The following is a 15,977-nucleotide window of genomic DNA, read 5'->3' on the forward strand; positions in this document are numbered from 1 at the left end:
ATGTATTTCCGCGCAGACTGATATTTGGCATCTGCATCTTGTTTCTTCCACAATAACCTCTTCTTGTTGCATTATAGATACAATGTAATCCGTAGTATGTTTAGCTGTATCAGTTTCCAACCCCAAACGTACTGCCCCCATCAATTTACGCACTAGCTTCTCTTAGAGTTTACTCCCTTTACAAAGCGTCTGTTCAGTTATTGTAAATAACTGTGAATAAATAAGTATCGCGTGCAACTTGTGCTATTGCCCGTTTTTAGGTATTATAATAATGATTTTTGTTAGTATCAGTCGGTTTGTTTTTACCTGATTGTTCGCAGAATTCATGTAATAAACATCGAAAGCTAGTCACTAGCTTCGTACTCATCCGTACTCTGTTTGTCCGTACTCAAAATAATTCGAATGTAAAATTGTTATTCTTAAAATAATTGTGTTCCTGTTTATCAAATTTTTAAGTTACATGCAAAATTATGTTTAATGTAACGTTTGTAATAACTAAAAATAAAAATATGATGCTCAAAAACCTTCAAATCACCCTTTTCGTAGTGTTGTTGTTATGTGTGCCCCGGTTATGGATATTTAAAACATGTTTACCGTTTCCAAGAACAACAAGAATGGTAAATAAAAAATGTACCGGAATCGTCAAGTCATCACATATGAAAACAATGCATTTAGTCGTCGTGTAATGTTTTTTTTTTATGCAAGAATAGCGACAGTACACGTTTGTTTTGTGTATTAACGCCTGCAGAAGCCCTTGGGATATGTTTGTGATCTCGACCTTCGGTCTCGGTCACAAACAATCCCGCGGGCTTCTGCAGACGTTAATACACAAAAAAAACGTGTATTATCCCTACAATATGCCCAGATTGCTCGATATCAAAGTTATTGTCCTGTAAAAGTCGGACGCACACACACATACACACGTTTGCCTCAACACAACGAACAGCTATTTTGACGACTACGTCGATCTCTCACCTCAAGTGGGCTTGACAGAAAGAACAATTTTGATTTGTTCTAGAAGGTGACTTCAGACTATAAATGACAAAGCCTTAAAAGAGAAATAGTCGTTATAAATGAACTGGAAATGAAACGTAGAAAAGGAAAAGCAAAATAAGCTTTTTTTTTTGTTCGTAGTTTACTTTGAACGAGTCCACTACATAAAAGTAAATCTGATTTTCTTTCATTTTATTAAATAGTTCCATTGCTTGATTCACACTTGAGAGTTGTTGCATACATATATGTCCTAGACTGTATTAGCGCATCATTATGTAGATAACTTAGGAAGTTTGGTATTTCTTTCTTTTCCGTTTATTTCGTGTTCTTGTAAAACATAACTACAGTATGTAATTAACAATTGTAGAGTCAGTACAAGCAAATTGTTCCACACTGTGTACTTAGACAGATAAATGGTCGGAGAGCAGATTATTCCAACTAATTATTAATCCCTTATTATAACTTTTTACGCACATTGGTCACAAAACATTGCTCATATTGAGCTAGGCAGTTATGGCTGTGGATAGGATTATGTTATTTGCAAGCAAATTCTATGTTGCGACAAACACCTGTCTATATAAAAAAATAATAGATAAAAGAAAAGACAATATCACTGCGGCAATTATGCATAACTGGGCAAAAATGTATATATGAATACTAAAAAAGTAATAGCGAAATAAAATTTTGAATAATAATGATATATTCCCCGAATTTTATTTGTCTGAATCTAATTAACATTATTTATAATATCTTAAAATCCGTGTAATTTATAAATGTAGGTAATGAAAAGACATATATAAATTGAAGGAAGCACGTACATATAAAATTTACAAAACTGATATTCAAATTGATATTTGATAAACTAAACATGGTAAAGAACAAATTTAGCAATTCGATAATACTCTACATCTGTCTATATCGTTCAAGTATTATTTTTCTGACTTTTTAATATCTCCCCAGGATGAAACGCACTGTCAGTTCAGGTTTGTTACATCACAATTTTTCAATGTGTATTTTAGCGAACAATAAACCAAAAGATTCACAAACGGGAGCCACGCAGCAGTCAAGAACAATCTTGAATATTTTCTTCAAGCAGCCAACTCCAATGGAAAAATCTCTAATAAATGGTGTATAACACCAAATATGGGCAAAACTGGTAACTGCAAATTCACATCCCCAGAATAATGCTATACACAAGCCACAAAACAGGGTCAGGATCCTGTAGCAGACGTTCTTTCCGCATTCGAAACACTTGAATCCATTAACCCATGTACAGTCCATTGATCTGACACCTTCTGGTTCTGCTACCACATCCTCGAACATCACCTGTTAGTCAGGGTGAAAATTGTAATATTAACTATAAGTCAGGGTGAAATATAAAAATTACAAGTAAATGAAAAATGAAGCCAAGCTGGTGTTGTTTTAAGAAGACGCTAGGGCAATATTTCAAAATATGTTACAACTTAAGGAAACAACACCACTTGTGATTGTCTAATTAGGTATACTTACCGAAAAATGTGGCTACCCGAGAGCAGATCTGATCAAATTTGCTTGTCAATCATTCAATGTCTTCTCGAAGAACAACAACAATGTAGCAATTTACAATCTTAAAACTGAGCAGCAGAGATAATGTGTTTTTTTTTTAATTTTGGTAGGATTATTAAACGTTTTATCAAAAGATGATATGACCAAACTATTTTGAGACACATACATGTGATGTTCAGCCCTTTCACGGCTTGACGCGTTACTCAGTAGGCATATAAGGGGTTCACCCGGCGGGGATAACTTTCACACTGTCGAGTAACTTTGGAATATGGTGGTAAGAAAGAGTAATTAACCGATTAACCGGTTTAATCTTCCCATTGTAGTTTCAACGTCTAAGGCGGTGCACCACTGTGACGCGCTTGTTTTGCCATTGTTGTCTATTTGTTTCTATTTGTAAGAGCGAACGCAGTGGCCCAGTGGTAACACTGTTTAACTACGAAACCAGGGGCCGTGAGCTTCTCCAACTAAAATTACTTACATTTAGGATAAGAGTCCCGTATATGGGTGCTTTACACCTGGCACGCTAAAGAACCACGGAAGCTCTGAAATTGGAGCGTCTTCTGTACTATGCACTGTCCTCCCACTGAGATTACTAACAGTCTTCTGGAGGAGTCGCCCATATGGGTTATCGGTGACGACTATAAACAAAATACCTGACTTTGTCTATGTTTTATGTGCATATGTCTCTCATTTGCACATACATACATTAGCTACTTTGGGGTTTTGTTTTGAGAAGCTGCATTCAGTCTAGTGACTGAAGCAAACGAAAATGTAAGTATTACCTTTATATGTTGGTTCAAGTCATTCGGATCCCTATTTTCCATATCCAGTGTCATTTTTATCTCTGCCGTCATTTTGAAGAAGAATGCTATTTATAAAGTATTTATTCGTTTTTCATGCAATTCGTATTTCATTGCTAACCGTGTTCACATTAAAAGTTACACTGAATTTGTACTAACTTTGCGGACTCATTTTTATACCAGCCATTAGGTCCTTAAATTGCATATTTAAATATCATTATAAAGCCATAACTTTTTGAAATAAAATTGACTCATTAAACTAGCGCATGCATGAACGCCAGAAAACTTTCAATTCATTTTGATATCATTTTACATAATTACGAGCTTTGTCTCGTAAAACGTTTAGGTGACCAAATTCTAGAATACATACTTGAAAATGTACAAACAGCATGTTTTCATCTCGTGGAGATGGTAACTTGCAAGTTGACTTTAGCTAATATTTTCCTTTGAAAATATCTGTATGTTCAAAGTCATTTACACTATTGTCTGATCGAGACATTTATACTTGTCGTGTCGTAGTTCAAGTTAAACTAGCGTTCAAAATCAACAGAAGAATCGTCAAAGTAACTGATAAGCGTTATCAAGAAAGACCAACAATGTGTTTTATGACAATGAATGAAAGGAATTCAACCATAATAAAAGAACTATACCAGTCTTTGCATTTCCTTATATATCTGTATAGTTCACAAATTATTTTTTCTTATTTCTTATTACCTGTTTCAATGATCAAAATTTATACTACTCTAACTGCTGTCTCATTTTGTAATACAAACTGTTTCTGGTTTTGAAAAATATTAATTTCTTTTATATTTTGTCAGTTAAATGTTTTATAGTAATCTTTCAGCGCTGAATGTATTATTTAAGATACCAAAGAAGAGAGATAATATTGCAAGCTCTGTATCTCGAGGTAATGTATAAAAATATGATTTAAAATAGTTATTAACTGAAAACAACACATTCGCCCTAAATATTAAAAAGAATGTCTTCCCTGACATGTGAAGTGACTTCCCCTACTCATTTAGATTAATTATGTGCAAGCTTGTTCTAATCTTACTAATAAATCCCCATGGCCTATCAAATTGTTGGCCAAATAAACATTTATTTTCATTGGAATGCTAAACATAATGACAAAAAAGCATGGCATCGAGATTACCCCTTAAAAAATCAAAGAATATGGCAACGTTTTAGCTTTAACTTGTCTAATTGTTTATTTAGTGTTTTTTCAAAAGTAAACTACAACCTCCGTTATATACACTTGCAAAATACTTCGCTGAGGAAAACCTACGTATTTTGCCAACTCTGTGCACTCATTTACATCTTGGGTTCGTTTAATTTAATTCAATTATTTTAAAATAGCGATACAAAATGTTTATATTGTATTCTTACAGGAACGTGTCCATACGAGATGCGTTTTGATTGACAAGTATAAGATTTCACTCCCGATAAAGGCACGCTCAAGAACACGATACCCTATAATCAACACAGTACAACAAAGCCGCATCTGTCCTTACTCAGGTTTGGTACGATTGTAACTCTATTTCTTTCAATGTCATTCTATTCCTTAATAATATCGTTTGGTGTTTCATTTTTTTTTTAGATAAAACATTGTTTGATTATTTATTGCTGTTATAGGATAGCACCGAGTATGGTGGCGTAGGTTTGCCATAACACGGCGTTATATAAATGGCAACCTGGTTAGCTCGTCGGTATGTTCAGAACTGAAACGTCGCGAGTTGGATCCCTGGGCTTGGTGAAGATAACTACAGACTGAGAAAATGTGTCTAATATCATTCCTCTTTTACCATTAATTTACGTAGAGAAGAATTTTGGAGTCAAGAAGTTTGCGTCTGTCGTTACATATCTGAGATGATGTTGAAATATAACACAATTCTAATTGTAACGAACACAAACAGTCATTAAGAATATGGAAACATCAAAATGATCAAAATGAACATTCTTAACAATAATTTTCCTCAATGAAATATCTCATTTTATTGTGTAATCTAAAGAGAAAGTAAACAAGTAAATATTTATTTAGAATAACATAATTTAAGATCAGTTAGAAGTTAAACCTTTATCTTGATAGTTATCATTATTGATTTTATAAACATCTTCAAACACATTGAGATAAAGGGTTTTTGTAAAAGTCACATTTATTAGATTCCGGTTTTATATGAGAGTTTCAAATAAGTTCAGCTTTTAAGTCCTATGATTTCTGTATCTTGACTTGGCTGAAAATTTTTCCAATTGCCTCACAACACGGCCCTACACAGCAGGAGAGACACGATTGGAAGAATTTCTGGGCACAACCCATAGTAATGGAGAAGTCCCTCAAGCATGGTGTCCAGCACCAAACATGGCTGTAAGTCAGCATGGCGAACTCGCAGCCCCATTCCAGAGCAATACAAAGTCCACATAGGAAGGTCAACAACTTGTAACATAGGTTCTTGCCGCATTCAAAGCAGGAGTAGCTGTTCTTCCAAACACAGTCCATAGATCGTACACCTTCTGGTTCGCCAAACACATCTTCAAAGTTAACCTTGAAAAAAAGTTAGACACGTTTCATTAAAAGTACGAAGATTCGCGAAATTTAATTGGGTCTTTCTGTACTTTTCCTTTGTCTCCTTGAACTGTTCACTTGTTATTAATTCGAAGCTATAAATAAACGCAAGTTCTACACTATTTTTAATTATATATCTTTGTTTAAGTGTAAGACTGTAAGAATGTCTTTCAACGTGTGAACACCATATGCATTATGTTCATTTGTGAAAAACCATTTAAATGTTAAACAAACAAATATAATTACATATACTTTCATCAAACTTCGTGTCTCTTTTAACTATTTTAACACAATAGTAGCACTTCTGCCCGGGTAACATCATGCGCAACTTTATGACGAATAAAATCATACATCAGTATGTACATATTAATCAGATTTCATATTTAAATAATGATTTTAATATATACCGATGATGGTCCCTAACACTATGGCTGTTCAGTTATTCCATTTTTGGATAAAGTCATTAAACTTTGTATTAAAGACTTTCATATCAGAAATAAAAAGAGAATTGATATTAACATATATCATGCATTGACAATTACATTTTTTTTTCATATCCGTATAAACTACGATCATCTAGAATGGAATGGACTGGGGATCCAGACAAAATCCCCTGCGGACAAAACCCCCTTCACTCATTTTTGCATAGGCGGACAAAAACCCCTTCGCGTTTTTTTGTCCCCCTTGTGAAAAAAAGAGAAGGGGTTTTGTCTTCTATGTAAAAACGATGAAGGGGGTTTTGTCCGCCTATGCAAGAATGACCGAAGGGGTTTTGACGCTGGGGATTTTGTCCTACACTCAGTGGACTGAAATTAAGTCAAAAATTAAAAAAGAGAGCTATGCTTACTTTTATGTCTCCAAGTTCCGTAAAACAACATTATCTGAAAATTTAATATAGGAATTATTAAATTGAATTTTCTTACCAGTATATGGCCATTCAGGCTGTTTGGATCACGGTTGTCCATGTCTACTTCCTGCCCAGGCATAATTGTTTCTTTTATATTTTTTTTCCACTACCTTCTCTCTTAGTCCCGAAAATCCGTCTGAAACTAAAGAAATAAATTTCGTTTATATATTTGCGCTATATGAGAACATTTAATAAGTTTGTTGCTAATGACTATAGCTTATTTCAAAGTATTTTGAAAGGAGTGAATGATTCTTTCAAAAGGGTTCAATATTATCTGCTAATTGCTTGGGAACGGCGTTTTCGGGGTCAGATTTACTTTTGCTGTTGTAGGAAATCAAAATACAATATCAGAAAAATTGTGACAGTTTTACATCTTTTTTTTTATCATTTTCTATGAACAAAATGCAAAATGAATATTTATTCTTACAATGGATCTATATAGTAAATAACGAAAAAACAAAATAAACAGTTGAAAGTTTGAGCTTTATCAAACACTTCATTTATTTAGAGGTCTAAACAGTGCGCCAATTATTTGTAATCACTGTAATTTAACCATTGAATACTTTTCTTCTTGGGCTTTGAAAAAAGTCTCAGGGCCAATTCATAAATAAGATTAATAGTTAGCAACACGCTTTGCTTTACTGAATAATGACATGACATTCAGTAAGTAAAACAAATTCTAAATAACTTGCCCGTTCATTTTCTTGTTGCACATTGGGAAGTACTGATACAATAACAAATATGGGGGAAGTGGACCTTAAAGTTCGTGATCCAAACGAGCTTAATAGTCACATACAAGTTAGTAGAGATTTTTGAAAATAAATCTTAATCAACATTTATTTTAGAACCCATTTCAGATGTTTTATAACAATAGTTTACTAGTTCAATGTCAGACGTCCCCGCTCCAACACGTCTAGAACTTAATTTCTAAGTAATAACACAAAGTATCTCATACTCAAAACATGTATACTATACTATAGATGACACAAACTTCTTTTCAGAAAGATACCGCTCCATTTGCTTAGATTAAAAATATTCATAGTAAACAGACTTTAAAAGACTTACTGAATTTTACAGGTGAATTTTGCAGATGTCTTCGGGGAGCCTGATGGTGTACGTTCTATGGACTGTGTCTGGGAAAACAGCTATGCATGTTTCGAATGTGGCAAGAACTTATGTTATAAGATAATGACCTTCTTCTGTGGTCTTTGTATCGCTTTGGAATGGGGCTGTGAGTTCGCCATGATCACATTTAACCACGTATGGTGCTGGACCCCATGTCTAAGAGACTTCTCCATTACGATGGGATGTGCGCAGAAATTCTTCGGAACCTGCGTGAGCTGCTGTTTGGTACCTTTTTGTGAGGGATGTGGAGCGTTCTTTAGCAAGATCAAAATAAGTAAAAGTTAACACTTTACAAAGCTGACGAACTTGCTCTACGCTTGATGAGTTTGAAGTCTTTACATAATTAATCATATATTTAATATTGTTTTGCTTTAACGTTATGGACATAGCCTGTGTTAATGCAAAAACGATTTCATTTCATTTAGTATACCTAATGTAATTAAGTCTGATACGGTGATTGAACAAGCCTGTAACTAAATGACGACTTTTTCAATACGCATATGGATTTTGTGATACTCTTCTGTGATACTATTACTCAGGGTTTCTGTTTAAATTTTTTGTTTTATGCAAAAGAAAAGTTTGGTGTTGCAAGTAACATGTTACATTTATGTATGCTTACAAGCTTCTGTGTTGTTTTAGAGCAAATGAGGAGTATATATGAGGATGATAAGAATTATCTTCAAACGTTTAAACGATAAAGTTAATATTAATAAAATTTCAATTATCTCGTTCTTTATCGGTCTTCAGAATCTGAATATCAATAAAAATGTGAATACTTTTATGTTCACCCACTTGTAAAGTGTATGATAAATCAATATCTGATAAATATCAATCATTTATACAATAACTTCTCAAGCCATAGTACTGGAAATAACATATTTAAGTTTAATGCTATTGCTTTTGACTTGATCGCATGCAACTATACTGAAATATCAAACTAGTTTTGTTAGTCCTCCACCTCTGATACATGTGGGGAAGTTGGCAGTTACTTGCGGAGAACATGTTTGTACTGGTACAGAATCCAGGAACACTGGTTAGGTTAACTGTCCGCCGTTATATGACTGAAATACTGTTGAAAAAACGGCGTTAAACCCAAATCAAACAAACAAACTAGTTTTGTCTGTATTTATTACGCTATCGTATGCTATCATATTCAAAAGACACAATTGCAAACTTGATTGATAAATTCCCATGCTACTGAAATTAGATACCCATATCACCATATCATCGAAAAATATACAATACAATCTAATAAAGCCAATGTTCATAAAAACATACAGCTAAGGGTTCTGTGTGTGTGCATGTTAACGAATGTGTACAATAATATGCTGCTTTAAAGTCAAAATAACAGAATGATTCAATCCATAATGACAAAACGCTGCCAGTAACAAAAACAAGGAGAGCAGTCCAATAAAGAAGAACAAAGTTTAAAAAAAAACCGCAGCCTATTCAAATCGAAACCCCACTTCCATGTTTGTATACACTATGTAAGTAATTGACATTTATACAAAAATATAAAGACAAAGTAATACAATTAGACAAAAAGAAATCAAAAACAAAGTTTATAGGACCAAAATGAGGTACTTCCTTACAACGATCAGTTGCGCTTCTCATAGCTTGCCGTCATTTACGTGGAATACAAAAAAGTTACCACAGAAGCATAGAAATAAGCGCTCTTAATGATCATGTCTCATTGTAAACTATTAAATGTGTGCTTTTGTGAGTGTTTGTAAGTTTTAAACTTGCATGGTGTTTCATTGACTTTCCTTGACCACGGAGTTGTACTTCGATCGTCTCACCTGAAAAGATGCGCTTCGTTACATGGTTACTAGGGGCATATCACCTACATTAATCCGCCGTTTATTCATGGGGAGATTATTTTCTTTAAATCAAAGATTTTAACTAAAATATTTTTTTTCCTTTTCACTTTTCTATATGTGTTATCAACGTTTTCGCTGAGCTGTTGTCATAACGGCCACGTTCAAGTGGTAACCAATTATGTGTAGAATATTCATGAACTTTTTGTAGAAAAATTATTGTGGGATAACTTTTGTCCTGTGTGATTGGTAGATGTTATATTATATAACGACTCCACTAAGCCTAATGATATAATCATTTGAATATAGTTCTTTTGGTTTCAATGCAAAAACGACCTGTCGATTAAAGCTTCGAAATTGTTCCAAACTTTACCGTAAAAGTACGGATGACCAATCGTAGATGGAGTCACTTTAATGTATCATAAACAAGGAATATAAGGACTCGTCCAGGGAAAACAAGCCCAGCACAGACCCATAAGGTCAGAGAGAATTACATTTGGTTTATTGATCATAAGCATAAGCACAAATATAGATATTTTGCTCTTGATTGATTTAAAGTAGAGAACCGTTATTGACTATCGGAAAATTACATATTCGTGATTTCGGCATTTTCCGGCTTCTAAAGCTATGTAAGCTCTGAGCTACTTTACGTCCGATGAATGCCAAATGACCTAACGGGAATACGTAATCATACGATATTTGTTGTGTGCTTTAACGGGCCCGTTACGTGAAAGGATTGAATTATTTACTTTATTTGTCAAACGGCTCACCTTAGTTCATTACTCCCAATATACACTGACGTTGTGATGTTATATTAAAACGTTTCATCGGTTTTTGTTGACGAAGCATAAGTGTCTTGGTGATAATAAACAAATAACATGTCATTTAGATATATTTTATTAAAGAATTAGACAACCTACATACATTTTTAAAATAATAAGAACGTTTTGTTAATTATATTCAGCGCAGCCGTAGTGCTGCAAAAGGCATATTGTTTATGTAAACTTTAACAAAAGACCCTAGAGCATTTCTAAACATTGACAAAGACGGTATTGATATCTGCAAGGTAAATCACATTCTCATACGATTACACTGCAGAACACCAGTCATTGTACTTATTTTATGTTTATCTTAAATTAGGAGATATCATGTTAAAAATTATCCGTAACTTCATTAGTTCAATTAGAACACTACATGTCTATTAAGATTTCTGCATGTTAACTCTGATATTAGAGAAGTACATTCCGCACGCTTCACAGATCGGGGCAACACAGCAATTACAGCAGACTCCCCACAATTTCTGGTACGGGCTGCAGTTGATAGCACAGACTCTCAGACAGGGAGTGATGAACCAGACATGACTAAACATTGTGCTGGCGAACTCACAGCCTAATTCCATGGCGATGCACATGCCACAACAGAACGTGCTAAGGCGATAACAGCAATTTCTCCAGAAAGTAAAGCAAGTGTAAGAGAGCTTCCATACGCAGTCCATGCTGTGACTTTCTTCTGGCTCAGCCAAAACATCTTCGAATGCAACCTTTAAATTTAGATTGCAAATTACAGATGAGTTAAATGATAAAATTTTTTAAATCAACGTTAACGTTTGCTTTTCGCTTTCATCATTGAATAGTTTCATACAAACAAAGTATAAGTCATCATTTGAATTTTTGTTAATAGAGTGTTTCAATAGATAGTAATTGTAATGGAAAACGAATAGTATTAAAGTACTAGTAATGGAAAACAAACAATCACATAAATAAAAACAATATAATAATAATTGATTAAATGATCAATTAAACACTTTTAAAAAATCGTATAAATACAAAAGTAAAGCTACCTTTAAATGAGCGTTGATTTGATTGGGATCCCTGTTCACTAGATCTACTTCTGCCATTTTGTGTGCCTTTTTGACTTAAGTTTCCGTTTGATTCTTCTTCGGTTGGAAACGTCGAAATGGATTGTACAATTTGTTAACGTCTTAATTTAAAATGATTTTATATTTTGATTAAGTCCTTTGTTTGGGGTAAACCTTTTGTCTCATCATAGTTATTGTTTTGAAAATTACGGTGTTCCGTTAGCGCCATCGTGTTATCGCTAAATCAAGTCACGATAGTACGGTAGCATAATTGTGAAGGCGATGGTGATGGAATATAGAGGCACATTGACGAAGAACCTACACCACGATGACATAATGGTAATAGAGGGATGCCACGACAGCATTTTAACGAAGACGCGATGCTACTTAGTGTAATCGCCCCATCACCATCGTGTCATCGCTCAATCACATCGTACTATCGTGCTGTCAAGTCATCAAAAGATAATAGGTAAAGGTAGATTTGTCGAGAGCACAGAGCACCAAAACACAGCGTAAGAGCCACGCATTTGAAAAGGAGGGACACAACAAAAAGAAGTTGTAATGAAAAAATATCATAGGCGGGTTGCTTCAAAAATCTAACATGTTCATATTAATTTATGCCAAATATAGATAGAGAGAGGAAATGGTGAGGGGTAAAATGGGGAGGGGGAAGGAAGTTGAAGAGGAAAGTAGAACAAGGATGAATATGCAAAGGGAATGTTACGTTCCTTAATCACAGTCACAATACAACGTAAACCACAATAGCGCAGACACTCATATACCAAAGATAAACACACAACCACACCCAACAAAATAACATAGAAAAACAAACAAGCAAGATACAAAAACACAGGAGGACACGCTTTAGACTCACAAGCACACATTCTTGCATAAAAACTACTTTTGTCACTGTATCCGCCCATGTATAAACAGGAGAAAAATCGTGTGCAAACAAGGCAATTCACGTGCTGTTAATACATGATTTTTATTTTTGAAATGCTTTGCCAGGGACGTATGTATGTATTTCTGCGCAGACTGATATTTGGCATCTGCATCTTGTTTCTTCCATAATAACCTCTTCTTGTAGCATTATAGATACAATGTAATCCGTAGTATGTTTAGCTGTATCAGTTTTCAACCCCAAACGTACTGCCCCCATCAATGTACGCACTAGCTTCTCTTAGAGTTTACTCCCTTTACAAAGCGTCTGTTCAGTTATTGTAAATAACTGTGGATAAATAAGTATCGCGTGTAATTTGTGCTATTGCCCGTTTTTAGGTATTATATTAATGATTTTTGTTAGTATCAGTCGGTTTGTTTTTACCTGATTGTTCGCAGAATTCATATAATAAACCTCGAAAGCTAGTCACTAGCTTCGTACTCATCCGTACTCTGTTTGTTCGTACTCAAAATAATTTGAATATAAAGTTGTTATTCTTAAAATAATTGTGTTCCTGTTTATCAATTTTTTTAGTTGTATGCAAAATTATGTGTAATGTAACGTTTGTTATAACTAAAAATAAAAATAAGATGCTCAAAAACCTTGAAATCACGCTTTTAGTATTGTTGTTGTTATGTGTGCCCCGGTTATGGATATTTAAAACATGTTTACCGTTTCCAAGAACAACAAGAATGGTAAATAAAAAAATGTACCGGAATCGTCAAGTCATCACATATGAAAACAATGCATTTAGTCGTCGTGTAATGTTTTTTTTTTATGCAAGAATAGCGACAATACACGTTTGTTTTGTGTATTAACGCCTGCAGAAGCCCTTGGGATATGTTTGTGACCTCGACCTTCGGTCTCGGTCACAAACAATCCCGCGGGCTTCTGCAGACGTTAATACACAAAGAAACGTGTATTATCCCTACAAACGTACCTATATATAAGCAGGAAAAAACAATCGTGTACCGTCTTAGGATTCCAGCAACCAAAATAATGGGGAACCACGAAATCTAATTCAAAGTAAAGGGGGGATGCAAAAAGGGAGCGCAAATTCAAGGGGAGGGGACGGGGGCAATAGGGAGAGTGTGGAGGAGGAAAAACGCTTACAACAAGCACGAAAGCATGCGCAACAGACAATACATGACAAGCAGAAAACCAGTTGAAAATATGGGCACCGCCTTGGAACGGTCAGTAACTGGGGATTTAAACGCGTTTCGGGCATGCCTACCTCACACTCAATTTATTTTCAACAAGTTACACAAAACAATGTAAGTAAAATCCCCGATGAGAAAGGCTCTAACATTAGCGCAATAATAACAACATCTCGTCAGATCACCAAGAGCCTAACTATAACTAAGTAATCGTAACTCCACCATTGTGCCTTCGTTTTAATCTATTTTTGTTACGCATGTCAGACAGGAAGGGATTGCAACGATAACGATGACAGATTTGTGATGGTAAAACAACACAACGGTGAGGCTAAAATGCCACGATCGATGGTGGTGATTCTGGTAGTTGTATAATAACAGAGACGCGAGGACATTTTGCGAATTTATCAATTGTATATTTTGGCATCGCTCCTTAAATATCATGCCTTCGTGATATATTGTCTCACTTCATCATGTTCATGGCATCGCCAAATTATCATTGTGCTATCGACCTATTGTCACGAACTTTTACGCATAGCCTGACAACTGCATCAGTGAGTCGACTCTTTGGTTCTGTGGTTAAAACAGTGGACTACCACCCGAGCGACCCGGGTTTATATCCTGCCACAGTCAGTTGTGATTTTTTCGTCATAAATGCTATGGTCTTTTATTGTTACGGCTAAAAGTTAAGGATATCATGGTGTTATAGCCATATTTCATATCTTGTAACTGGATGGTAATATTTAACCCTTTACTCCATAGATACGCATTTTAACGCATCTATGCATTACTCCATAGATACTCCTTTTAACGCATCTATGCATTACTCCATAGATACTCCTTTTATCGCATTCTACTACATTGATAGTTTAAATGCAAAATACCAATAAAATATATTGGCAATGAAGCCCACAAAAGCATATTTGTGAAGTTTAAACTGTTAATAAAAGATCAGTTTCAGAAAATCTTGTGGTTATAATTGTAATTTATTGATAATTATCACTTTTAATTCAGGTGGCATTTTCTGAAAATCACACTGACTTTATATATATTAGGACAGCTATTGATGGATGGAAAAGTACATAGGTGACCCAAAAACAAGTTATTATTTGCATTCTATCATTCAACTATGGCAAATTATGTAAAAATGAGACATAAGATTGGTGTAATAAAAGGTGTGGTTACCATAACAACCATTAAAATCCATAGATCACTTGTCAACATATGGAATTTATGCTAATTGACCTGGACCCCTTGGAAGTGTGTTTATTGTGCACAGCTGTCAAAACAAAGCAATTAGGGTGTTGCTTGCATCATTATTTATGATGTGGATCAACAAATTTTATAGAAAGTGTCTTTGATCAGTGCTTCTTATCAAAACATTATGTAATTAATTAATTTTATGATCTATGAAGTTCTGTAAGTTTGGTAGGGGTGTAGATTTTAATGATTATAATTAAATGGGTTTGCTTATTTTGAAAATCACTTAATACAGACCTTTCTAGTCTTTCATTTACCTTCAATTAATAAAATTGTGCATTTGTAACAGTAAAAATATTTCTTTTCTGTTGTATCACATGCATAAAACAGCTAAATTATAATAATATTCTAAAGTCTTAGGTTTGTAGCTTTCTATTGTGAAAAATATTTATCACAAAATTATGAAAATTATACCATCAGAAAGGAAATTTAATTCTAAAAATAAATTATGTTGGAAGCTAAATGGTTAAAACAAGTATTCATAAACTAATTTTGATCTGAGTTACACAGGTATAAATTTTGCATTTTTCTCCAATAACCTGTATGGAGATAGTGTACAGATAATGCAACTGAGTGTATTGGGTATCAATAATCAATACTATTGTATCTGTATGGAGTAAAGGGTTAAATGAAATTTGATCACTTTAAAACATTCAAAATTAGAAGCGTTTCACCGAGAGATTTTTTAAATTTCATCACTTTTGGGGGAGATAATCGGTATTGAAGTTAACATTGATGCCTATGGGAAATATATAATTTCTTTGATTATGAGACTCTGAACTTGAGTTTCGAGAAAAAATTTCGGTAGAAAACTTCATTATACGATTCTGATACAAATATCAAAACGAATTTTAAAATTCTCCATAGGGAAAAGAAGAAAATTATTATTTTTTAGTTTTAAAGGGAGATAACTCATGAAAAACCGAAATTATGTAAAGGAAATTTTACAGAACTTCTGTCACTATATAACTTGTCAAAATGCACCTTATTTCTATCGTTTGACATTTTCAAAGCTTAC

General features: G+C 34.1%; 4 protein-coding genes across 4 annotated transcripts; 1 reads left to right on the forward strand and 3 right to left on the reverse strand.

Annotated features, from left to right (window-relative positions):
- Nucleotides 1–1,708: 1,708 nt before the first annotated feature.
- LOC128547891 (caveolin-1-like) lies at nt 1,709–5,156 on the reverse strand. The gene is made up of 2 exons (XM_053521569.1): nt 3,321–5,156; nt 1,709–2,319 (listed from the first exon to the last, which is right to left on the reverse strand). Exons 1-2 carry the CDS (start codon nt 3,390–3,392, stop codon nt 1,987–1,989), a joined length of 405 nt encoding a protein of 134 aa, XP_053377544.1. The 5' UTR covers nt 3,393–5,156; the 3' UTR covers nt 1,709–1,986.
- Nucleotides 5,157–5,305: 149 nt separating this feature from the next.
- On the reverse strand, nt 5,306–6,953 carry LOC123528798 (caveolin-1-like). Its single transcript, XM_045308805.2, has 2 exons — nt 6,822–6,953; nt 5,306–5,877 (listed from the first exon to the last, which is right to left on the reverse strand). Exons 1-2 carry the CDS (start codon nt 6,882–6,884, stop codon nt 5,545–5,547), a joined length of 396 nt encoding a protein of 131 aa, XP_045164740.2. The 5' UTR covers nt 6,885–6,953; the 3' UTR covers nt 5,306–5,544.
- Nucleotides 6,954–7,531: 578 nt separating this feature from the next.
- LOC123530419 (caveolin-1-like) lies at nt 7,532–8,666 on the forward strand. Its single transcript, XM_053521570.1, has 2 exons — nt 7,532–7,603; nt 7,883–8,666. The coding sequence occupies exons 1-2, from the start codon at nt 7,547–7,549 to the stop codon at nt 8,213–8,215; spliced, it is 390 nt and encodes a 129-aa protein (XP_053377545.1). The 5' UTR covers nt 7,532–7,546; the 3' UTR covers nt 8,216–8,666.
- Nucleotides 8,667–10,628: 1,962 nt separating this feature from the next.
- LOC123528799 (caveolin-1-like) lies at nt 10,629–11,747 on the reverse strand. Its single transcript, XM_045308806.2, has 2 exons — nt 11,588–11,747; nt 10,629–11,287 (listed from the first exon to the last, which is right to left on the reverse strand). The coding sequence occupies exons 1-2, from the start codon at nt 11,642–11,644 to the stop codon at nt 10,949–10,951; spliced, it is 396 nt and encodes a 131-aa protein (XP_045164741.2). The 5' UTR covers nt 11,645–11,747; the 3' UTR covers nt 10,629–10,948.
- Between the last annotated feature and the right edge of the window lie 4,230 nt (nt 11,748–15,977).

The sequence above is a fragment of the Mercenaria mercenaria genome, chromosome 13 (genome assembly GCF_021730395.1).
Source record: "Mercenaria mercenaria strain notata chromosome 13, MADL_Memer_1, whole genome shotgun sequence".
Taxonomy (NCBI): Eukaryota; Metazoa; Mollusca; class Bivalvia; order Venerida; family Veneridae; genus Mercenaria; species Mercenaria mercenaria.